The 27304-nt window shown below is 27.5% G+C and overlaps 1 protein-coding gene across 15 annotated transcripts in view; it reads left to right on the forward strand.

Moving 5' to 3' along the window:
- Window positions 1–27304, forward strand: part of LOC147816935 (uncharacterized) — a 266782-nt gene that overhangs the window by 226733 nt on the left and 12745 nt on the right. For 5 of the 15 annotated variants that reach the window (XM_087152910.1, XM_087152915.1, XM_087152897.1 and 2 more), the window contains 2 exons: window positions 760–964; window positions 3194–4660. In XM_087152910.1, the coding sequence (XP_087009036.1) occupies window positions 863–964; window positions 3194–3484 (393 nt within the window). In that variant the 5' untranslated portion in view covers window positions 760–862 and the 3' untranslated portion in view covers window positions 3485–4660. The other 10 variants (XM_087152932.1, XM_087152928.1, XM_087152922.1 and 7 more) reach the window with 4 other exon arrangements.

Below are 27304 nucleotides of genomic sequence, written 5' to 3' on the forward strand. Positions count from 1 at the left end.
ATACTTAAATTTTGTTCATCTGAAATGTTCTGAGCATTGTTATTTCTCAGAATTCCGATTGCTATTTTTAATAGAAATTTTATCTTTAATTCTTTGTTTTGTAACTTTCATGCTAAGATATTAAGTTTGCAATGTTCATTCTAAACCAGTGTTTCTTAACCTTTTTGGTATAATGGACCCTTTTTCAATGGACCCCTGTGAAAAAAATTATTGCAAAAACCATCAATTATTTTTACTTTACTTTATTTTCAATTGAAATAAAATTCGAAGGCTACTTTGTGTTTTTAAAAATGTTAAACTTTTATATGGTTTGCGATTGTGGCTCCTCATATTGTGGAGGATATCTGGCATATCTAAGAGAAAAGAGCGAAGGGACGGCTCATAAAAAATGAGGGGTTGATAGAGGATTATTAAAATAGCAAATCGGATGTAATCAAGGGATTGCCCCGGATGGTTCACATGCAATTTCATATGCGCTATCACACATGCAATTCTAGGTTGTTTTTTTGTTGTTTTTTTTTTTTTTAAATCACAATTTTTGGTTTAAAACTTGTGTTTTCAATCAAAATTATTTCCTGCTTGAATTATGGAACACACTGTAGTAAAACAGTATTACTCTTGTAATAGCAACAAAATCTGCATAAACGTGTAGCTGACTAGAAGCATATCTGCTATACTTTAAATTCCAGAGATTTTAAATTTTCTCTCCTTTTTAATTGTGTTTAGTTCTGAAAACTAAAGCTCTTTTGTTATTTGCAGTGATAGGGAGCGAACGGATTGGAGTTCATCAAGCGGTGGCTGTGATTGAGGTCCTGGACTCAAAGCTCTCCTGGTAATATAGGGATGACCGCTAGCACGTTCTATGGGTGTTGTACCTGACCTCTTGCAGCAGCATGCTTCGAACACGTCTGATCATCAGTCTTCACCACAGCATAGGCTTCAAGACTCAACAATATCAGATGAGGTATTACTTGTGATTTTTATAACTGTTGTGTTACTAAAATTGTAGTAAGACTTAATTATTGTGAACAAGTTTTTTTTTTTTTTTTTTACACTTTTAGCTTTTTAAGATAACTGTGTGTGAAACCATCACAGTGAAAGCTATCAAAAACCTTAAGAATTGCTTTTATGTATTGGTATAACATTAATATTGATATTTTAAATAGCTAAACTTATGAAAAAAAGTGTATTGAAAAATTCCTCTTTTGTTACAGTTAAGAATTCAAATTATATAAAACAAAATTTTCACCATTATTATGCACTATTATCTAAAATAACCAGTGTATATAAATAAACTTTAAGTATTGGTTATAGTATAATAAACAAAAGTTCTTCTGAAAACTCTTTTTATAAAATTACTGACTAAAATTTATATTTTAACACAGATTTTTTAAATTAAAGTAAGAGTTAATTTTGAACTATAATCTCAATTTAAACATAATTGTTAACTATATTACTATATTTAAGTGTGTATATATTTTAAACTTTAAAATGCATGCATGAGTTAATATTTAATATAATATATATATGGTAACTAATAAAGTTCTTGCTGTCTTTTCTTTGCCATTGAGTGAAAAGTAAATTGGTGTGTAAAGTGGACAAAAATCCTGTCGGTTCAGAGTAGGAATATTGGTTGTTATAAAAGCAGGTACACCATACACTGCTTATCACTAGCTGCATGAAAACTCCGAATATGTCAAGTGTCAGGGGGTAGTGCTGTGAATAAGCACACTGTATGGCATTGGTTTCAAAAATTAAGGTCTATTTAGAAGAAATTTGGGTCCATTAACAAACCCTTAACAAAATATTTTAACTTAAAAGTGGACCCTTCACAGATTTGTTTATCTTCATTATTGTTTTGCTAATCGAATGAACCTTTCCCAGGAAGCGGGGAGGGGGGGAGAAAGACAAATGCAAAGGAACTAAGTATAGACTAAATACCAAATATTTGTGTGTTGCATTTCTAATTTAGTAGCAGCAATAGCTGTTTATTTTTGAAAATTTAATTTGTTTTTATTATTATTTTACAGTGTTGAGCATAATCTTGTATCCATTTACAATTTAAAAACTCACTGTAAAGGATTTTTGCAATAACAGGACCCTATTTGCACAAATTCATAAAAGCAGGACCCTGGTTGAAAGAATGTGACTTAACGTTTATTTTTTATTCACAAATTACGATTAATTTTTTCACAATTTTACAAAAACGAACCTTTTACAAAATGTCTGGACAGACCCCTGGAAACATCTAGTTGATTTGTTACTTGATACATTTATTGCACTTAAAATATTCTTATTTGTTTTTAAAGCATAATATTTTTTTTTTCCTTCTGTTTCCCCATTTCTTTAATGTCACCCCTGCAAAATATTAGTTAGAATTAAGAAATTCGTTTTTCCTATTGTGACTTGTATAACTGGTTCATTCAATATATATTTTAAGTAAGATATTCTAGTGACTGAAACATTAATAATTTTTAAAGTTAATTATCAGAAAATATACCCACATGTGCTATTAATATGTGATTTTTTTTTTTAAATAAAATATTCGCTTAAATTTTATGTGTTTCTAGAGAGAGTTTGAGAGAGTTATGCTTTTTAAGTAGGAATTATGATAATTTTGTTTGTTTGCTTTTAGAATTTATAAATAACATATTTTAAATGGAACAACATAATATAATATTCTAGTTTTAAGTCTCATTAAAATTTTTGTGTATGGTTATCTTTTTTAATAGTAATTAGTTATGTTATTGGAAAGAGAAATTACCAAGTTTTTAGCATTCACTATAACATATGTAACTACATATACATTCATTACATAACTTTTGTTGAAAATATTTAGTTTTTATTTTAACTGAAATGAAAAGTAATATTACTTATGTATAAATTTGACTTTCGCTTTAAATATTCTAAAGAAATCAGTATAATAAAAGTATCTTAATTTTCATTGCAGATATATCAGGAAATAAGTGTTAAAAATTTTTTTATATGTTATTGCAATTGCACTAAATGTTAAAATAAAATCACCACTTTTTTTAAAATAAGTATTGGCTTTGTTTGTTGTGCTAATTTTAAATAATACAGCATGAATTAATATTTATAGTTTCTTGATGCTTGCTTTTTATATTGCTTTATTGTCTGTTGACCTCTTAGTTTTATTTTTTTAATTGAATAACTTTATTCTTTTATGTAACAGTATAGGCAAGCTGTTGAAAAGGCCCCTCCTCAACTACAACTCAAACAGCGCTCTTTTCTCACATTTGGGTTTGGTGATGGTACTGGTCCCTTTCCATCTCCAAGGAGAGAGAGCCATGTTAGTGACAATGTTACACCAACATCGCGCGAGTCATCTGATGACACTCCAGAAATAAGAAAGCACGATTCAACTCTGATATTCTATGTGCTGCCTTATGGAGTGAGAATCGAGCACTTTTTTAAAAATATTTTCTCTGTCTCTTTTTTGATACGCGATTATTTAGCAAAGTAAATTATGTAAATATTATTCCTGAAACCTAAATTCTGTTACAGGGTTCCTATAAAGTGCTTATTAGTTCTTATTTCACTCCTCATAATGTGTTCATTTCCTTTTGAAAACAAAATCCTTTTTCTCAAACATCAAAAGTTTATATCCAAATTACCTGATTTAGTTTTAGTGCTAGATTAGTGATAAAATTAGGTGTGAGTTTTTTTAAAAAAAACGTGATACATTTAGAACAAGACTGAATACATTATAGCCCTTTATATTGACTTACGTTTGTATGTACTTGCATATTTTAACTGCTGGCTTTTTTACAAAGAAAAAGACTATAATTGTTTTAAAAATTTTTGGATGGCATTTTTTTGTATATTTTAAAAACTAGGCTTTTAACCATTGATATTTTTCATATAGATTTTATGAGTTTATCTTCGTTAATAATTTCATTATTATTTTCATTAATAGTTATCAAATTAAATTGTTATTTTAAAATATGATTGTTTTTTCAACCTTCTTAAATAAATGAGTTCACTTACAACTAAATAATTTCACTTCAAACAGCGGATCTTGCCTTTTCAAGGTAATTCACCAGGCGATGATCGTTTCTGCTACTCGCAAAAGAAATCAAAATAAATAAATAAAAAACTGTAAAAACATGCCATTTGTTTGAAAGTCAAGCATTCAATAGTGAAATATTTTTTTTAATAATGGTGTTTATTTTTAGTGTGAAAAGTAAACAGTAAACCTTACGTTATTAATTTATTAATAAATTATCACTCATTATTATTGCAACACGATGTTTAAATGTTTTATTGTGTATCCTTCTAAGTTTTCTCGGGGGGTAACGAAAAAGGACATTAAATTTTTAATATGGCATAATAAAATTATAAATTATTTTGTAGAAAAAAATTAATTTGTAATTTGCTGATATTAATTGGAATTAAATCAGGTTAACATTTATTAAAATAGATTAAAAGCTGGTTTAAACTCATTGCATTGTGTAATTTACTTATTTATTTGTTTGTGCTACTAACTGTGACTTAAGCATCAGGTGGAATTTTTACATTGCTGATAGCAATATTTTATCACACTGTTGCTTGGAATTATAATTTTTTATATTAATTTCTTTTTGAACTTAATTTTGTAGCTAAAATTTATTTTATTGTTTTTTTAATATAAACTGTTGTTACTTAGGAGTAAATCTACTGATTGGTACAGAGAATAGACTCATGCTTCTTGACCGTAGTGGTCAAGGTAAGGTGTACCAGTTAATATTGAGGAGAAAATTTCGGCAAATGGAAGTCCTAGATGGCCAAAATATTTTTGTCACAGTGTCTGGCGAAAAATGTTGAGTACGCGTATATTACCTCTCATGGCTGAGGAGCAAAATATTAAGAACTGATGGAGTGAGTATTAGCTAGTGTATTATCAGTTTAACCCATATTCAAGTTCAGAATTCTTTTTTATATATTCCTTAAAGTTATATTTTAGTTATTAATGAATTATTTTTTATTAGCTTATAGGGAAACTGAAATAGCTTTTAATGCATGTTTTATGATTCAGCTTTTGATTTTAATCAATGTAATTAATTTTTATTTGATTTCATTTATTTTTTATTATTAACGGTCACCAAATATACTTTTAAGCTTATTATGTGTAAATCATTAACAAATTAAACAATGACCTAGTTTGGATGGGTGATCTAGTTTCGCCACTGATGTAGTTTCTGACGCATCAGCTAGGTTAACTGTGACTGTATTGTAACGTGCTGTTTTAGTTTCAGTTTGCTTTTATGTTTGAGCTTGTGTTTGTTTATCTTTGGTATAACGCTTCTTTGCTATGCTTTCGTTATGTTTTAAATAATAAACGTTGTTAAGTTTAATAACGTTGTGTTTCTTTTTAAAATAGAGTTGTTATAGTTCTAGTTTTTTGTTTTTTAACACCCTTCATGGATAAATGTAAATGAAAAAGAACATATTATTTTAACGATGAATGGGAACATCTATATTGTTTCGTTGATTACAAAGGGAAGTGTATTCGTTTGTTGTGTAATAATAGTGTTGCGATTCTCAAGAAAAGTAATGTTGAACGACATTCTAAGACTGTTCATACCAATTTTGATACTGACTATCCAATGAACTCTGAAATTAGAAGAAAAAAAATTATTTCTTTAAAATCTTCAATAACTAACCAGCAAAGTTTTTTTACTAAACCACTGCAACAACATAAAGCAGCAATGATCGCGTCATATAAAATATCGCATTTGCTAGCTAAGAATAAAGAACCATTTACAGATGGAGAATTAGTGAAAGAAGCCATGGTAGAAGCTGCTGATTCACTTTTTGAAGAATTTAGAAATAAAAAGGAAATAGTTTCAGCTATAAATACGTTGCAATTATCAGCACGAACTGTTACTAGAAGAATTGAAGTAATTGCGGAGAATTTGGAGGCAGAATTAGCAAATTATATGGAAAATTGTATTTTCTTTTCGCTACAGATGGATGAATCGACAGACGTGACAAATATATCACAATTAGCAATTTGCGTGAAGATGGTATTTTCTGATTTTACAAAAGAAGAATTCCTTAAAGTTCTGCCATAAAAGGGAAGCACCAGAGGAGAAGATATCTTTTCTACTTTTAAAAAGTATATAACAGACGTTAAATTACCTGTACAAAAGTTATTGTCAATTACAACAGACAGGACACCAGCGATGACTGGTAAGAAAAAAGGATTTATTGCCTTATGTAGACAGGATTCCTTATTCCCGAAATTTATTTCTTATCATTGCCTCATACATCAGGAAATGTTATGCGCAAAAACAATCGGTTTTCAACCCGTATTTGGGATAGTAACAAAAATTATTAATTCCATAAGATCGGGAGCTATGCAACACAGATTGTTTAAATTACTTTTAGAAGATGAGGACGTTCAGTTCACAGATCTTCTTTTACATACTGAAGTGAGGTGGCTGAGCAGAGGTAAAATACTTGAGCGGTTTATCATGCTTTTGCCACAAATAAAGGAATTTATTGAATCAAGAGGCGAATTTTACGAGCAATTGGAAAATAAGGATTGGCTAATCGACCTCGGATTTCTGACAGATATAACGGCAAAGTTGAATGAATTAAATTTAAAAATGCAAGAGAAAAATCAGCATATCGCTGACATGATTAGTGCAGTAAATGCATTCTAATGCATGTTAGTGTTGTTGAAATCCCATCTATTGAAAAAATCATTATCACATTTCCCAAATATAAAATATACTGTTTAGAGTTTAAATTTGAATAATGAAAATTTTACTGCTACATCATATTTAGAAATTATAGATAAGCTAATAGAAGAGTTTTCTTCTAGATTTGAAGATTTTGCAGCATTAGAACCCGTTCTAAAATTTTTCATAAATCCATTCAATGTTACTGAAGATGATGTCCTTGAAATAGTCTCAGTGTATTTCGAGCTTCATAATATCAAAGACCTAGAATTAGAAATAATAAACTTGCAAAGTGATATTATTTTAAAAGCGCATAGTAATGATAAAATGTTTTGGAACTCAGTCGATGAAATAGGTATCCTATTTTAAGGAAATGTGCGCTAAAAATGTATTCATATTGTGCAACAACATACAATTGCGAGTCTTTGTTCTCAAATATGAAATATTTGAAATCAAAATACCGAACAAAGCTTAATGACTGACATTTAGATAATTGTTTAAGGACCGGGAACTCTAAATATATCCCCAATTATGAGAAATTAGCTGAAAATATGGACACCCAAGTTTCACACTGAATTATATGTATCATTATGTATGACACCAACAAAATAAAGTTATAAAAATCTGTTTTTTTAATGCCTATTTATACCTGTTGATTATCTGTAAAATATGCGCCCTCGGTGATTTTAAAATTTAGTATTGCGCCCTTAAGGACAAACAGGTTGCCGACCCCTGCCTTAAAAGATATTTCATGTTAAAAGTACTTTAAAGTATTATGTACGTAATCAATTAAGCAGGAAATAAAAAATTAGTTCATGTTAAACAGGGTGCGTAGCATTTTTAAAAAGTGCTTAAAGTTGCTTATTTTTTTGTTTGCGTTTTTTAAACACCCTTAAAGGTGGGGTTTTTTTTACTTCGGGTTTGTAAAAAGTGCATAATTTTCTATATTTTAAAATGAGGTTTTTCTTATGCCTTGTCGATTCTCGTTCTAAATTACAAAAAAAAGCACGATTTTCAAATTTTTCTCTGCAATATTTATCAGAAACTAGTTACTTTACCTTGATTGCGTAATTTTTTCAAAAATTTTCTTGAATTTTATTGTTTGTGAATTTTATTATGATGATTTTGAATTTTTTAAATTAATTTTGATTCTTTTGAATTTTATTATGTTTATAAAGTAAGAACCTTAAACAATAGAAAAAAAATATTTTTATTACTGCACAGATCCTAATTAGAATGCTTAAAAAGTATATAAAAGGTACTTATTTTTTGTTAAAAAATCTGGCTAAGCACCCTGTTAAAAAATTATGTTAAGCATTTTCACATTAACGAGGTACCACTGTGTTTTTTGCTTAAAAAAAACAGCTTGCAGTGTTTATATTTAGACTATTCATTTTAATGACTCACACAGTTATAAATTCTTGAAAAGTGTCTTCTTTTAACAGAAGTATGATTTCTTTGTTTAGTGATGTTAATATTTAAAACTTTATTTTGAATTTTATATTTACATCAATTCTAATATGTGTAATCTTAAACGATTAATCTTAATCTTAAACCATTTCAAAGCATAACAAATATTATTTATAAACCTGTTAGTAGGTTTTTCCTTAGACTACTTATCACAGCATTGTAATGATGATTAATTCTAATTAAGAGTTCAGTTCTTACCAGTATTTGATTTCTTTATTTTATAATTTTAAGAACTTTATGAGTAATATATCACTACTATACCAAAGAGTGACTGTTTTTATAATTTTTTTCCAGTCGAATTTGAAAGAATAAAGTTCCTTGTGATCGCCTTGAAAGAAAGCATGGAAGCACCAATACCGTATCACAAATTTATGGCCTTCAAGTCTTTTGCAGACTTAGCTCACCGGCCTGCTCTAATAGATATGACGATTGAAGAGGGTGTTTGGCTCAAATAAGTGTGCGGTTCTACTGAAGATTTTCATGCTGTAGATTTGGATTCTGGTGCTGTCTATGATATTTATATACCCGCTCATGTGAGTAAATTATTTTGATATCCTTCTGAGTTTTAATGAATTTTTTTGTAACTATTGTTTGAGTTTTCTGTGGGTCTCTAAACTATGATCTGGTGATAGATCTTCATATCTATTATTTAGTTCTCAAGCATGTGGTTATCAAGATGTCATTGAATTGTGTTTTTGTTTTTTTTGTCTTTGTTTTCTTAGTAGTTTACCTTATTCTTTTTCTGATGTAACTAGAGTAAAAGAATAGTTAAGTGAGTAAAGTTTGTATTCTTTTTGTTAGAGTACTAGACTACATGCTATTTTTACTAGACTAATAGTTTTAATATAATATTTAGCCACAGGAATCTGTTTCTGTGTTCTTGAAGATCACTTTAGTTCATATCTTGACATTTTGTGGCTGATTGTCATGATGTACATAATAACGTGGAAGATATTTATTATAAATTATACGAAATTAGTCTTAAAAACTTACAATAAGTGGCATACTGCAACACAAATATCCCTCACTCCATGGTTTGTTTGAAAATTTGTGCATAGTTTAAAATTACAGAGTTATAAGAGATAAGCTGACACGCATGCTCTACAACTTTAAAGCTTAGAAAAATATCAGTACCAGAGTTTCAAATGAGTTTGAAAACTTTATTGCCTGTAATATAATAACAAATTTTCAAAGTGAAGACCTTTGCATTTAATGCAGAGTTGTATGCAGGTCACTGAATTTTATATGTATGCATGGTGCAGTTTACCTAATATTTTGCCCCATTCCTTATACAAGTATCTTTTTAGACGTGCCAAAATTTTGAGGTGTCACACAAATTCTTATCACCAAGATAAATCATAGGAAAAATTCATTGGAGTTAATTTCCTCGGATTTGATGACAATTTTCAATCTGTAAGAGATTCAAGGAAATGTAAATTTTATGCATAAAGTTTATTTTATTTTTGCTGATAGTTTACACTTGAATAAATAAATTTTTATTTTACATAAAATTAACTTTTTTTAAATCTTTTATTTAGTTTACTTCAAAGCTCTTTTCTTTAAATTAAATGATAGTTTTACATTTTAGAAGCCTTATAGTCACTGTTAAACAATTTCTGCATCTATTTCCACTTCATTAAGCACCTTGATGATTTCTTAATTGAATAATAATATTTCCGTTGATCTTTTTCTTGCGCTCCTTTTGGATAGTTTCGCAATCGGGTATGTTTTAAATATGAATACATTATTTAGCTTTTAGTTTATGCTTCATGCGCTCTAATCCTAATTTTTGATGCAGATAAAAATATCATTGCTGCTTGCTTTTTATATATTTCTTCTCACGTTCCTGAACTGGCCACCGCATTCTCCACATTTGACATGCTTGTATTTCTTCATGTGGGGTCAAATATAAAACAAGTAACCTGTACAATCAATAGTCTTGAAACATCTAAAGATCTGGTTGCCACTGAAAATGTGCTGACTGTTTTTGCTAATGAACACCAATTCATGCGCCACTTCTTTGAATCTTGTTGATACTCGCTCTATTAAGTAATTCTATAATTTGATTGTAGACTGGTTGCAAGCTATTAGGAACTGTTAATAAATCTGTTAATATTAGGAACTGTTAATAAATCTGTTAATATTAGGAACTGTTAATAAATCTTTTATCTAACTTGTTTTTCAATTACTTGGGAGTAATACTGCATTACATGCTAGCACTTTTAACACTGCATTTGAGCATATATTGTACATTCCTATACAAAATCAGTTTATTTAGGTCACCTCTAGCTGCCTTCACATTTTTGACGTATAGTTTTGAACCAACTGTAATCTTATGACTTCCCCTAAATAAACTGATAATTTTCTGATCAAATACTAGTTTTATTACCAAAAAGTTATTCTTGATAGAGAACTTTGCGAATTAGCTAAAAATAAGCTTTAGTTCTTATATTTAAAGAGCTGACTCAGTTATTCAATAATTTAATCAACTTGGGGTGTAAATATGTATCCTTTGACTAAAAAGTAATGAAATGTGGATTTTGAAGTAGAATAAGAATGGAAACTTCATTAAGTGTTGCAATTTATTTTGCCACATTTTTCTACTACAACCCTAATCTATACAATTGTAAAGCTATTTGTTGTAAAACTCTTTAAGTATAAACCTCTAATATAGATAGTTCAGCTTTGACCTTTTTCTGGGAGAAGGGGTGGCTGTGGGATGTGTTTTATTGTTTTATGCAACACTTTCTCATAAGGGTAGAAAATGTTTTCTACATTTCCCACTTACTTTCAAATATCAATTATAAGTTTGGGTATACATCTACTGTTTTCTTTCCTGCTTTTTTTGTAGTTAATTAAATTTTGTAAATTTTTTTGTTTACATTTCCCACTTACTTTCAAATATCAATTATAAATTTGGGTATACATCTACTGTTTTCTTTCCTGCTTTTTTTGTAGTTAATTTAAATTTTGTAAATTTTTTTGTTTAAAAAAATATTTTAAAGTTATTTTTCAAAGATAATTTCTTTATTGCTATTTTAATTTAACGAATAGCAATTTTGATTATGCATAAAAATATAAAGTAATCATAACCGTCAAAGTAAATTATCTCAAATTGAAATAAATATCGAAGTAAAATATTTTAAATAAACTCAAAAAAATAATATTTTTTGAGTTTCTATTCTATTTTTGGTATAAATATGGTGCTTATTGGATTTTTAAAATTTTGAATATAATTGTTGCAGACAAGAAGAAATTATTTTTCTATGAATTTTAATAAAGATATTTATTTTGTAGGAAAAATTCATGTATATATTTATAGTTTTTAGCTATAACTTCATTCATGATTTCAAAGATTGCGGATTTTGAAATTGTAATTTATAATTCTGTATTTTTTATGCTTTTTTTGTAATGAAATCATAAATGGTATTTTTTTTTTCTTCCTAATCTTTTTTCTTTTGTGACAATTTTCGTGTTCCTCCCCTCTCATTATGCTAGATTCAATTTAATTTTAAGTTAGTTTTTATGAAGTCTAATAATATCTCATTGGTTTATCTTCATTAGATCGAACTAAATTTTAAAATACATTAAAATTTCATAAGTTAAATTTCATTCATAAAATACATTAAAGGTTACTAACATTAAAATTTCATAAATCTATTACCTGAATTTTAAAAAAAAAAATTCTATTATAGTTTCTACATAGTTTCTGTAAGATGCATTCATTTATGAAATTTGGTACAAAAAGAAAATGACATGATGTTTTGAATATGAATATTTTATATGAATCATTTGCAACTGAAGCACAATAATTGAAATATTCATGTATTACTTGTTGGGGAGCTATTTTAAAAGAAAATTCTTTGGAAATCAAAGCACATATTTGATTCGAACTAAGAGATTGGAGGAATAAGGTTCTGAGTGATATGTTATAAATAAATTTAGAAACTGGCTAAAGCATTTTTTGAGTTAGTGATTTAAATTACGATATATGCTATTTAGAAAATAAAATTAAATTAAAAATGTTGTATTAATTTTTGTCAATGATTAACCAAGTTATTGTAGTTAATAGTTTTTTTATGTATCACACAATTTATTTAATATAATATTGTAAATAAGATTAAGGGAATTTATTTGATTAAATAATTTTCAATAGTAACGACCATTCTTACAGAAAAGAACAGATCAATCGAATTAGTCAGGAATTATAGTAGAATTATCTTCGTTTTCCCCTCTTGTTTTTATTGTTATTATCATTAATAGTGAAAACATAAAACCGGCAAATAAAGTGGTAAAAACTATTTATCATTGATTGAAGTGACGTATTTTCATAAGTTGAAAAGATTTAACAATTCTAAAGATAAAAAATACATTCAAATAGTTATATTTGTAGTTAAATTGTCTTTTCGTGCATCAAAAATTATTTAAATTTCTTCTATTTTTACTCAGACTTATTGTAGAACAGAGACAAATTGTTTAAAATTTGTTTTAATATAAATATGTTAAAAAACAGCTTGTAAAATTTTTTTGATAGAAATTAAAGGTGAAATGCTTAATAAACGTACTAAAATTGCAAATATTAATTGTAATGTATTAAATAGTTATTATTATAGGTACTGATAATTATAGCTATTAAAACTTTTGTATGTTATTGTAAACTAAGACTTGATTCTTTAAATTTTGCTTTTGCAGAAATTGTTGTGAATGAGGGATTGATATAACAGCAAAAAAGAAAAAGCTGTTTCTATTATTTTTTCCATTCATTAATTTTTTTAAACATAAATGTACCTGTAGACATTGAAATATTATTTATTGAGATTCTGCATTGATAAACTTCAAAACAAAAAGATTGACAAAGTGTTACATGGTGCAAATGAATGAATGCTTGAAGGTGCATAAGTTATAATAACATAGGATAGGCTGATAATTTATTATAGAAAACGATATGTGAAATGTTATTTGTTTAATTTTTTATGCTGAATCTAATAAAACCACTGAAAAAGGATTTCTGCACTTATAAAGTGATACAAAAGCACAAGAGTCCCTCTCTGGTGGCCCTTGTATTATCCCTAAATACGATAGTCAAAGAAGTAGTGAACGGTGTTTAAGAAAAACAGTGAGAGTATAAAATTGTTTCATTCTCGTCACCATTTTTTTACGAACAGAGACTACCTTTTACAATTTCCACCCCCAGTCGCAGAAAGATACCCCTACAGACCTAGATGTCTTGTCGATCCCTCTTGAAAAGGTTAATAAATAAGTATGATATAATAAGCAGTTAATGTTGTAGTAAACAATACACAAAAATCGTAAGGAAGTTTCGAATTGAAGTAGCTCCCTGATTAAGTGTTTTCATGATTTGTATTTCATTGCAATTATGTTAAATAATCTGAAATGTTTGCTAGTGTGCATGTATGCATAGAGAATAATAAATGTCAGTTAATATATACTTTTTAAAATTCTGGTTTTAATATACGAAGTTCCTATGTTTAATCCCTGTATTCTTGGGTTATTTAAGGTTTTATCAAACTTCATAAAATATAATTAAAATCTGTTTTATAATCAAAAATTGCATTCATAATGTTTTTTCTTCAAAAATTGTCTTTAAAAGCCTTAAAATACTAACATTAAACACTAAATTTTGAAGCATTCTGCTGCAGTAGTAACAAAGAACTTTTTTTAATAGGAAATTGAAACTAATTTGGAATACATGTGATTTTTCATATGAAATATATATTAAAATGAACTAATTTGGTTTTTTAAATGTGTGTGACAATTAAAAAGAATTGTTAGTATCATTGAAACATTTATTGGGTCCTAAATTAGAAAGGCATTTATACAAGTATTTTTTTTTATTATTATTATTCTATTTTTATATACTTGCTGCATCTTACACATTGGTATTGTATTATTGTTTTATTTTATATTATTTATTTATTTTTTGCTGATGGGCCTTTTTTTACATAATATATTTTCTGCTAGATTGTGCAGAATCTTTTTTTTTCTGTGTATGATTTTTTATAGATATAATTAATTGTTTTGTAATTTTATGTCAGAAATTCTCTTGTTTTAAGTACCTTTATTTATACATATATATATATATATATATATATATATATATATATATATAGTCTGCTCCTTTGTTTAGTTTATTTTAATCATTGTCCAAAGCATTTCAAAAGTTTTTAATGTTGTTGTTTATATTTCTTTTAGTCTCAGGGCTCCATTACACCTCACACTATAGTCACTCTTCCCAATTCCAAAGGCTTGCAACTTCTTCTTTGTTATGATAGTGAGTATAATTTCAATGCTTAAAATTTATAACTGAACATAAATTGTTTTACATTTGATTCCAGCTATTTACTGCTCATTTTAAGAATTTATCAAATTTTTTTAAGAAAAAAGTATCTTCTAACTGTATAAATTGTTATTGTTAGAGATTTAAAATTACTGATTATAGTTTTATTGTAATTATTGCTAATCATATGTTGCATTATCAGTTTAAAAATGTACCCAAACAACTAGTTCTCCATTATTAAGAAGACTTTCTGTTTTCTATATTTGTGTATGTTAATTTGGTTAAAAATGATAGTTTTCTTAATTTTGATAATTTTTCACACAATGCGACAAAATGTGCTATGTCGAGCAGATACTAGAAAGTAACTGAATATTTAATATGTGTTTGAGTTTAATCTGTGCATTTTACATCACACATATTAAAGTTTAGTATTTCTTTCAAATATTTCATTGTACATTAAATTGTTCTGCAGAGTCTTCATTATTATAAAATCGGAACTTTTTGAAATTTGCAGTTTCATTTCTTTGAATGTATTGAACCTGCTGTCAGCACAGTTTCAGCTGAAACTGAAGAAATGCAAGGCACTGCATTCCTTTAGGAAAACTTTGGAAAGATCCCACCACTAAATTCTGTATGTGTGCCACATTTGTTGTATTTCGGACAACCTGTATAGAATAAGTTGTTTGTGATGAATTATGAAAGTTTTTACTTTTTTTAACAATTTTGTATATATCTATACGTATATTGAACCATTAATATTAACATTAAATGTACTTATACAAATATACTTATTACAAATATATGTAAATGTTCTTATTCTTGTTTTTTATAAAGAGACAATTTTTATGTTCAGACTATTTTTTAAAAAAGGTCAATTTTTATTAAAACATATTTATTAACATACTCTTTCTTAAATATTTAATTAAAATAATGAATTTCATGAAAAATTAAATAAACTGATAAAATTAAAATAAAACTTTTTTAATCTGCAATTTATTAAAAAGATTAAATTGTTGAGCTGTTTGTTTTGGATACAGCTAAAAAACATATATAAGAAAATAAACATAATTTGATAGACATATTTTACAAAATTGGATATTGCTCAAAATCAGTGTTAAACATTTTACAAAATAGGTGTTTAAGCACAATGATTCTTTTCAATATTAAGGATGGAACCGAAAATTCTGACATAAAACTAAACCAATTTGGATTACACTCAATTAATTTTAAACATTAACAGTGATGGAACATGTGCCAAAAAATGTAAAAAGTGGTGTTCAGTAAGACAGAAAAAAAGAAACTTAAAGGGAATAAAAATTATTTTTATTTATTTCTTTTAATTTATTATTTACTTTTAATGTTTATTAGTTTTTTATTTTAAATATATATCATTGATAATGTTAATATATTGTAGTAGTTATAAATGAAAAGTTAAATTGAGAATTTGTTTAATGCTTTAAGTTTCCATCATATTTTGGTATTATAGGCACATGTCTTATCACTGCACTAGGAATAAGCCTTATGGATTAAGATTTTGGACTGCTAGGTTAGGTTGACTAGGATCGTTTGAAAAGTTGCAAATGTAACTTTTCAGATGATCTCAGTGAGTTAAAAAATAAAACCAAATATATTTTTTGAAAACCTTTTAATTTCTCAAAGCTTGAAGTCTGAGGTTCGGAAAATCACTCAACTATTTTGAGAATTTGTAAAAGTCTGTTGAATAATTACTTACAATTAAAATTACATATGTAGAGATTTATGCATTATGAAATTATTTTAGTTCCAGGAAATTCTTTTGAAAAATAATTATAACAGTAGTATAAAAATCTGAATTAAATGCTTGTTTTCTTCGACACTCACATTAAGTTGTTTAAATGCCTATTTTCTTTGAAATATGTTGTCCATTTTTTTTTTTTGAAAATATCCATTTCGAGCTTTTTCTTCTTTGTTAGCAAAATTCCACCTGACTGTTGATCAGAAAAATTTAGATTTCTCAAGATCCTTCTCTTTATTTCTATTTAAGAATTACAACTTTTTTAAGAGTTGAACAGAAAAAAAGCTTTCTGTTCCAAACATCCTTAAAAATGTTAGTAGTTTGTAATTAAACATCTTCTTTGCTTTCTAGCAATAAAAACATACAAATACAAAGTATTACATAAATTAGTTTGATTCTTAAATGTTTTAAGATGTTTAAAAAATTGTTGGAATGGAAAATTTACTCAGAACATTCAAGAAGGTGTTGATAGTTTTTATTGTTTTACAAAATTTTTTAGATAATTATATTTTAAAGTGGTATTAACTATATTTTGTAATTGTAACGAGATCAGTGCTTGTTTTCACTTTAACTTTTTTGTTATATTTAAAGAACTCAACATACTTATCTTTCAAAACTTAAGGCATCTCCATTTTTTTTAAAAATTTGCTATGTATTTTTCTTTCTCTTATCTTTTACTGTATTTTGAAATAACTTTTAAGATAATGATTTTTAGCAGAATTTTTTCCATCCTATTTTTTGAGTAGTTTAGGTACTGAAATTATTTATTATGAGTAAAAATAATTTGTTTATTTTTATTTCTAGATGGAGGAGTTTATGTAAATTCTTGTGGGAAAGTTAATATGCTAATTATTAAGTGCTAACCATTAATTAAGTTATGAATCAAACACAAAAATGTATTTTCTCTGCATTAACATATATGTTTTTTTGCATCTTTGGATTCTTAACCTTTCAAATATAGGAGGTAACTGGAATCTGGCAGGGTTGCCACTCCACAGGGAAAACCTGGAAAATACAGGAAATTTAAAAATCACCTAAAATAGCAGGGAATTTTTATTTTTTCTTTATAAACTGGGAAAATGCAGGGAATTTTTTTTCTTATTTTTGGGTCATTCCATGTCAGTTCATCCAGCCATGGCACCCACCATCTCAGATTTTGATGAAAATTTGTACACTTATAGAATTTTTGATGCTGATTTCAAAAATATCAATTATATTTAAATCAGTTAAGGGGTTTAAAAGTTATAAGCATTTATATTTTTGCCAAAATGGCACATTTGCCGCCATTTTGATTCATACATCAAAGGCTATTAATGATTGTAACTCACCTTATATTTGTCATAGAGCAATAATTTTTTTTTGTTCAGAATAAAATAACCTGTCATTTCAACACATTTGTTTGCAAATAATTATCTTAATTATTTAGTAAATGGATCTGTTTTGCAGTTTTTTGATCAACAGAGTTGAGTAACTTCAGGAGCTGATTTCTGGCAACTTGCCCCCTTCAATTTCAAAAATATTTTAGGCAAAGATAGTTGAAAGTGCAAACTAGCATCTGATATAAAAATTTTGATGGGTGGTTCACTCACTTTTTTTAAAAAATTATTTTTCTTATGAATTATATGCATTAAAAGTACTGGTAGTTTGAAGATTTATAGTCCTTAATTGTAATTGTAACTTGAGTATAATAAAATTATGTAAAAAAATTTGAATGGTAGATTATGATGTTAAACAAAGTGATCATTTATTAAATTATATTTTTTCTTCTTTCTTTGAGCCTCACCCCTCTCAGAAAAGAAAAGAAGAAAGGAAAAAATTTGAGAATGAACAACACAAACGCAATTTCTGCATCACAAACACAATTTCTGGCCAGGGATTGCTGAAATTTTCAATTTAGCTCTATATGTTTTAGCTTGATCTACACTTATGACATGAAGGGAGACTTTCTTGGTCTTATTGGAAGGAGAATTAAATAAGTCACAATTTCTGGCCAGGGATTGCTGAAATTTTCAATTTAGCTCTATATGTTTTAGCTTGATCTACACTTATGACATGAAGGGAGACTTTCTTGGTCTTATTGGAAGGAGAATTAAATAAGTCGCAAGGTTTTTTTTTTTTTTTTTTATGTATATATATAAATATTTCATTCTGATACTAGATGTGCTCCTCATGTATGAGGCATATAGTTGAACATTCCTTAAAATTTAAATTGCTCTTTAATAAAATAAGTTCTATGTTCTCAAAAGAAAGTTTCAAAATCTTCTGTGAGTTTAAACTGCATTTAAAATCTTTCAAAGATAATCCAGTACTACATAATACTTGGGTTTCCATAATAAAACTCTTCTTTAAATACCAAATTGATACAAATAAAATGTTTGAAAACTTATTTCTATTCTGTTCTAAATTAATGGAAATACCATTTTATTGGTTTGAAAGAAAATAAATTTTACATGAGACTCAATTCTGATTGGAACAAACAGAAATGTTCTGGCAAATGATACATTCTGATTAGTCAAATTTCTTTTTTAGGAAGGTAGGGATGGAGTGTGTCAATAGTTTTTAGTATTTTTTTTTCTATTCAGACGTTTTTTTGAAAAAAAATTTGGATGTATCTAATTATAATAAAAGTCTTACAGAATAAAAAAGGCCTGCAGGTGTTAGTGATGAAATAAGAGCATACAAATTATCAGATAGTTGGTGATTTAAAATCATTTCAATATAATTAAAATAAATAGAAAATAAATATTTTGAGCTTTATCAGCATTTTAAATGAAATTTTTTAGGAGTATCTCATTACCATAACAATCATTGTGACCAGAATTGGGGTTTTGGACAGGCCTAAACTGGATAAAACTGTCTTAAAGTGTTCAAAACCTTGAACTTTGGTAAACGGTAAAAAAATCTATTGGTGTAACCATTGTACACATTATAATTACATGTATCAATAAATATTTGATATTTTTTATACAATTTACTTTAACTTATTAAAGGAAAATAATATAATATAATAGGAAAAGGTTTATAATTTTTGAAGCTCCACAATTCATTAACCTTTTATTTTTTACAATATTTTTTTAAAAATTTTTTATAATTTCTGCATCACAGGATGATAAAAAAGACATCTATTTTAAAAAGAAATTGTTTTTAAATATGAATATATTAGTTTAAATTGGAAGTACAAAATAACTGCAAAATGTATTAACAGTTTTGAAAGGCATAACATCAGTTTCAGTTACTGACATTGGTGATGTATCACCACTATGCTAAAAGAATCGAGTATGAATGAAATAAAAGTATTCTTGAATAGTACTTATAGATAAATAAACCTGTTTATGAGTAACCAAGCACTTAGTCCCTAATAGCTTAACCTGTATGGCAAAGGTCAAACTTCTGTTATGTACTATTGAAGGAGCGGACCAATTGAACTTGATTACTGATTAATCTTCCTTTGTTTATTGTTTAAATTGAAGAGTCAAACAATATTAATAAAACATTATATTTTTAAAGACAAATATTCTCTAGTAGATTTATTATCAATATGTTATTAGTTCTATGTTTATTTTACCTTCTAAATATTGTACAGATAAAATTGTGACATAATTTGAGTAAAAGGGTTTTGGACAAAGGGGTTTTGGACAGGATGGTTCAAACCGTGAATTAATCCATTCTGTTCTAAACCTTGCCAACCCTGGTTGTGACAAATAAAAGGATAAAATTAACTATAAATATTCAGAATTTGGTCTTGAATTACATTTTAGAATCAAACAAAATGTTTGAATTAAAATAAAGTGTACAATGATTTTCTCACTGATATTATTCAACATCATAAATTCTGATTTTCTCCTTCCATAAAGATCAAAGTTAGTTCAAGTTTTTATTATTGGTATTACCCTCTACTCTTTTAGAGAAACTTTTATTTATCTTTTTTTAGATTCTGATCACTCATTTATCAAAGCTATATGATTCTGGATAATTTTATTTACAAAAAAGGTGAAATTCTGTTCATTCTCAAATTTTTTCGTTTTCTTTTTTGAAGGGGAGGGGGCTCAAATAAAGAAGAAAAAAATTATTTAATAAATTATTACTTTATTTTACATATTTTTCTACCATTCTCATTTATTATACTCTAGTTACAATTACAATTAAGGACTACGAATCATCAAACTACCAATACTTTTAACGCATAATAATTCATAAGAAAAGTATTTTTTTTTAAAAGTAAGTGAACCGCCCATCAAACTTTTTATATCAGATGTTAGTTTGCACTTTCAACTATCTTTGCCTGAAATATTTTTTAAATTGAAGGGAGCGAGTTGTCAGAAATCAGCTCCTGAAGTTACTCAACTCCGTTGATCAAAAAACTGCAAAACAGACCCATTTACTAAATAATTAAGATAATTATTTGCAAACAAATGTGTTTAAATGACAGATTATTTTATTCTGAACAAAATAAAAAAAATTTATTGCTCTATGACAGTTATAAGATGAGTTACAATCATTAATACCCTTTGATGTATGAATCAAAATGGCGGCAAATGTGCCATTTTGGCAGAAATATAAATGCTTATAACTTTTAAACCCCTTAACTGATTTAAATGTAATTGATATTTTTGAAATCAGAATCAAAAATTCTATAAGTGCACAAATTTTCATCAAAATCTGAGACGGTGGGTGCCATTTTTGTAAAATCCTATATGATTTGATATTTATTTTGTGAATCCTATATGATTTGGGATATTTAACCATGATATTTCAGCTGTACTAAACTATTTCATATACTATAGCATTATTTAGGTATGCTCAGCTGTTTTGCCAGCAATTAAAACTAATAAATATAGTTTACCTAATATAGCTCACACAAGAGTGCAGTAATTGTTGTTTCCTTTTAATATATTGCATATATGTACAGGGAAAATACGGGGAATTTTTTTTCCTTCCAGATTTGAGTGGCAACCTTGTCCGGAAAATAGGGTCCCCATAATTTGGCCAGGAGAGCGTTCCAAAGTTAGGACCCCTTAATGTTAATTTCACTTTTTGTGTTTTTAATCAATTTTCAAAAATACTAAGGAAATTTTTAAAAAAATTGCACCCACTCATAAAACCTGTTTACTCAAACATAATTTCATGCAAAAAAAAAATTTTAATAGTTTATTATTTTTCTTATTTAATTGTAGATGAAAATTTTTTATACCATATATTAATCTATTTTTTTCAAGAAAAATAAAATAGAGATCAAATTATTAAAGTAAAAATTTTGATATCAATATTTTTAAGTAGTAGTTCTATTAAGCAATTTTCATAGAATCTTAAAAACAATTACAATTTACTAATGTTCTAAATTCAGAAAAAACATTCTGAAAATACTTATTTTGATATTCTCTGTAAGTTTTTATGATTCTGTTACAAATTAATGTTGTACCTAAATTTTCAGGCATGAATTTGAATCATTCAAAAGCAATGAAAATGAATTATCTGCATCTTCAGAGGTAGTTGGTGTGATAGTGACTAGCAAGAGGCAAATTCGATTGCAAAGATGATGCTGGAAATCAGTATGACTTTATATCCCGTTACTTTGCACCCTGGTTGGGAGTAACTGAGGACCCAGTTACTGGTATTTATCTTATCTTAATTATTTGACGTTAAATTTACAGTTATGCAAAATGAAATAAAAAGTTGAGATTTTGAAATTTTTGCTTTTTTGATGATATATAGCCAGGCTTCAGTTGATCTATTTTTCTTTTAAAATAAATAATCTCAAGAAACAGAAGCTAGAAAATATATTTCATAATGAAAAACAAAAAACTTCATTACCTTTAAATATGAAATAAGAAAAGTTGAAATTATTTTAGTACTCTTGTTACCAGCCTTTAGATAAATCAGATAAAGTCCCATATCTATCTGTTTTGTCTCTTGTCGACCGTAAATTTTTTTAGTCTTTCACTATTATTTATGAATTTCTTTTTTGGACACTTAGCATTTATTCCTTTTATGAGTTAGTCACAACACACTAAATTAAATGTTTGAGAAAGTAAGAGAGTAGATGACAGGGCGACATATAAGGTTGGTTTTTTCTGTAATAGTGCAAATTATTCAATTTTTCACTAATTTTGGCTGCTGAGGGCCATTGTTTTCATTTCCGGTCATTGTTATTTTTAGTTGTATAACATATATTATTGCTTCTATTACTACTTGGATTTATTATAAAATGTGTAATCACAGAAGCTATTAAAGTTTTTTCATTTCATTTTTTATGTCTTTTGTTTGTTTGTTCCGTTTTTGTATGAGTATGCAATGCTATTTAACTTTAACCCAGTGTAATTGATTTTTCCAAATTCCTTTTTTGAAATAATACAACTGTAAATGTTACAAATATGCCGATGACAAGTATTGGTTGCATTTACTGTATTTTGTATTTACTATCTGTATAATGATTTGCAACCACAAACCAACAAAGGGGAAGGTTTTGTTAAATGTTGGTTGTCATAAAGATGGAAGCATAGGAATTTTATCTAGAGAAACATATTATGGGTAATTTTTCAAACAGTTTGGGTGCTGAAGGATTAAAAAGAATTCTTTTTGAAGTGAAGGATCTGAGGTCTGGTTATTTAAAGATAATAATTTTTAATATTTTATTTATTTGCTTGATCTTTTTATAAGAGAATTTATCTTTTCATCATAAATTTAAGAGTCCTATTTTTTTCCTGAATTTTTTTTTTTAACCCTTGTTGAACAGCCTACTCAATTTTGGGTTTAGGACTACTAATGTTCAACTCCGTAGCCTTGTAATTTTGAACCCAACCCAGAAGACAAGGGAACTCCTGGATCAAATATTGGGAAAAATTTGCTTTTCTGGAGGACTTTTTGATGGAGCTAACCCATATTTGCGTTACATGGAGAGTAAAACCTCCCACGTTTAACCTGATGGAAAGGGGACTATATCCCATGATTCATCTGCCACTCAGTATATTTCGCGTCAGCATTGTGGTCGGTGCAAGCCGAATGCGGAATTTGAATCGACCAGCCATTGCCAGGATTCGATCCTGGTGTACCTCATTGGAAGGCCAACGCTCTATCCCCTCCCTGAGCCATCATAGCTTGCATAAAAAATTTTGAGATATTTTTTGTGAAATATGAATATAAACTTCTATTTTGCATCTTTGGTATGTTTTATTACTAAAGAATTAAAATGATGTTGCTAGAAAAATAATATTAACTGAAAGGCAAATAATTAGTTTTCTTTTCAAAAAGATGCATGATTTTAGTTTCGTTAATTCTTTTTTTTTAACCCTGAAGTTTTACTTTCTTTTAGAATAAGAATCATTTTTACTTTTATTCACTTTATCAATTGTTCTAGAGTTGGCTCCAGTTCCAACTTGTTCTGATTGATACTTTATTGCAATCATGGTTAGAAAGTAAGGAAATATAATCACTGGTACAATGAACAAGTAACTTCAGGGATGAGATTCTTCCGCGGAAATTTTTTTGAACAAGTTAAAATATTTTATGAGGAATTTAATTTTCCTAAGAGCGAAAGCATTGAAGTCCTCATTCCTTACTCTGAAGTTTCTCAAAAAATCATTTTCTTGGGATAAAACTGGTTGACCTTTATACAGAGATGAGAATTTTTCGCTTTTGCCTTTCGAATTTCAGCCTTTTTATCAAAAACTCGGATTCTTTAAAAGTTTCGTTTTTTTTTTTAAAAATAAATATCCCGCTTTTTTTTTTTTTTTTTTTTTTTTTTTTTAAAATTCAATCGTTAAAATAAAATAATCATATTTATTTACGATTTTCAAAGATAAACAAAAAATTCAAACTACATCCTAGCTGCTAACCCACCCTTCCGTATTTTTACTTATTTTAGCTATTTTCTCTTCACAGAAAATAAGATTTTCCGTATTTTTATTCGTCTGCCGGATAGCTCGTATTTTTACAATTCAGACGTCATGACCCTGTTGTCTGGCGTGAAAGCAAACAAAAAAAAAAATGAAATAATAGAGGTGGATTTGGGGGGAAAATATTTAATTGCTCATTCACTTAATCTTGTAAATTTTTATTTATTATGTCTAAACAAAAACAATACAAACAAGCCTTTTAGAAATCCCAAGTTCAGTCTCTCGCGATTTTAATATCAATCATCGATTTCGTATTTACCTGATTTAAAAGTTGCGCTACGCGATTCTTATTTATGCTATTCAAACATCGCACATTATGATTCTTAGTTACGAGATTTAAAAATCCAATATCGCGTTTTGCATTTATGCATTTTTAAAATCGCTATTTTATTATCAAACATCGATTTTCGTATTTGCCTGATTTAAAAGTTGAACGTTGCGAGTCTTATTCAGGCGATTTAAATATCGTACATTGCGATTCTTATTTACGAGATTTAAAAATCCAATATAGCGATTTGTATTTACGCTCTTTTAAAACCCTATGTAGCGATTCGTATTCATGCGAGCTTAAAATCCTATGTCGTGACTCGTTTTTGCGGTTGTAATATCAAACATCGATTTTCGTATTTATACGAAATCCAATCCAATAAAGTAATTTGTATTTACGCTTCTTAAAACCCTATGTAGCGATTGGTATTCATGCGAGCTTAGAATTCTATGTCGTGATACGTTTTTGCGGTTGTAAAATCAAACATTGATTTTCGTACTTAAACGTGTTTTAAAAATTAGACATTGTGATTTGTATTTGCGCGGTTTGAAAATTATGCATCGTGATTCGTGTTTACGTGCTCTAAAAATTACGCATCATGATTTGTATTTCTGCATACTTTAAAATTCTATATAGAGTTTCATATTCACATGATTTAAAAGCCTCATATCGGGATTCATATTGTCTCAATTTAAAAATAAGGCATGTGATTAATATTTATATATTCATACAATTTTAAAATTAATCATCAGGATTTATAATCACATGGTTTACAAGTTTAAAGATCTCACTCTTTTTGTCAAATTTTTGTGTGTATATATATATATATATATATATGTTACGCTTTGAAAGCCTAAACATTGTAAGTTCGTAGTGTGGCCGGTGCTTCTTGAAAAAGATACAGGAAATTCAGGAATCATAATATATTTTAATTAAAGTTAGGGCCAGAGCCCCAGAATGACAACCTTACATGCTGGTGGATAGGTATAGAAAAGCACATTTGACCTTGGAAAGAGGGTTTTTATATCTTTCTGGACAATATATTTAAATGTTAATAGGTCTCAGTAGCGTGGGACTGATCAATTTCCCAAGCTGCTAAAGCCACATCATCACATTTTTTGAGATAATTAGATCAATATTATTACTTTCTTGTGGGAAAGGTTTTTAAACGTTTGCGCGTTGGATAAATGCTCTATTTAAGGATTATATATAATATATAATTGTTTTAACATTACATAATATTCCCCCCCTCTGAAGAAAGGTCTGATCAATATGCTAGCCTATTGGTCAGAACTTCCCCCTTCACGCGATTTCAAATTAAAATTTATTATTTTTGGTATATTGTCCAATATTATACATTTATAAGTAAAGTATTACAACAATAACATTTATATAAAAGTAACTAAATATTTCTGCATAACTTTGAATAACAATAATTAATAACTTTATAATAATTAATAATGATTATGTACATTTTTCCTTTTCCTGTTGAAAAGAATAAGAAATATCAAAACAACTCTAGAATATCTAAAACAAAAAATACCATGACATATCTAAAATAAAAATAAATCAAACCAAAATTTCACAACTTGTGAAAAGTTCTTTTCTTGAAATAAACTGGATCCATTGTTCAGGCCTAAATTTATTAAGTTATTCATGACTTAAGAAGAAAAAAAAAAGTTTATGTTCTTAATCATCATTGTTTCATTTTCGAAACAATTATTATTCATAAAGTCATTTAAATTCACTTATCATTTACACAGTTTTTCTTACTTTCTCATTAGTAATTATGTATTTTCACAAATATTGTGTAGAATTATTCACAACATATGACATACACTTGAAGAAATCAATACAAATAAAATAATGCAAGTAATACAAATAATATAAGCAATCTAGTTTAAAATGTTTACTTTTCCACATAATAATTAAATTCTTCGATAGCATAAAAATTTACATACAAAGTGCATAATAAATCTTTGTTGAAAATGATATGCTTTATTCCAAAATAATAAAAATATAAGCGTTATTCATTGATAACAATTGATAGTCTAAGTTGGGTAAAATATTCCCAACTAGACGGAAAAAAATAGGGTTTTAAGTTTGTTTACTCATGCTTGATCCTTAATTGAGGAGAAAACATCAGTAAAGAAACATTCTATGTGAGGAGTCCCACGGTTCAAAAAACCATTTCTATATATTTCATTTAAAAAAATAAAATTTAGGAAATTTACCTAAATTTTCCGAAGTAACTCTCAACCATCATGTAATAAAAAAATTCAGACATAGATGCATTAAAAAAAAATAACGGGACTCCAAAAATAGGGGCAGAAAATAAAAATGAAAAACATATGAAAATACGAGCATTGAAAAGCTATTGTGAATTTTTTACATACAATTGAAACTGTTGACTTGGATAAAATTTCCTTAATTTGTTTACATGTACTATTTCTGATTCTTTCTTAGTGAGAAAATTAGGTTTATCAATTTCAAATGACACCTCAGATAATTTCTTTAAAATTTTGTATGGACCAGAATATGGTGAACTTAATTTCCTTGTGTTAGGATAATGGAATTCTTCGTAAATTACTAAATCATTAACTTTAAAATTAGGTTCCAAAAAATGAGTGTCATAACGAATTTTGGTTTTCGTAAAAAACTCTTGGGTATTTTGAACAGCTATTTTTCTTGCTTCATCAACTGGAGGATAAATATTTTGATTTACAAGAGAATCACAAGGTAATTTTCCATACATTAAATAAGCAGGAGGAAATTGAGTTACAGAATGAGGGGTGTAATTATATTCATGCGTTACTTCTTCTAATAACTTTGTCCACGGAATTTTTTTAGAGTTTTCGTTGATTTTACATCTTAACCTAGAGATTATTGTCGCATTAGATTTTTCAACTTTTCCAT

This window comes from Parasteatoda tepidariorum, chromosome 1 (genome assembly GCF_982258835.1).
Source record: "Parasteatoda tepidariorum strain Cologne lab strain chromosome 1, Ptep-v5.0, whole genome shotgun sequence".
In the NCBI taxonomy this organism is placed as follows: domain Eukaryota; kingdom Metazoa; phylum Arthropoda; class Arachnida; order Araneae; family Theridiidae; genus Parasteatoda; species Parasteatoda tepidariorum.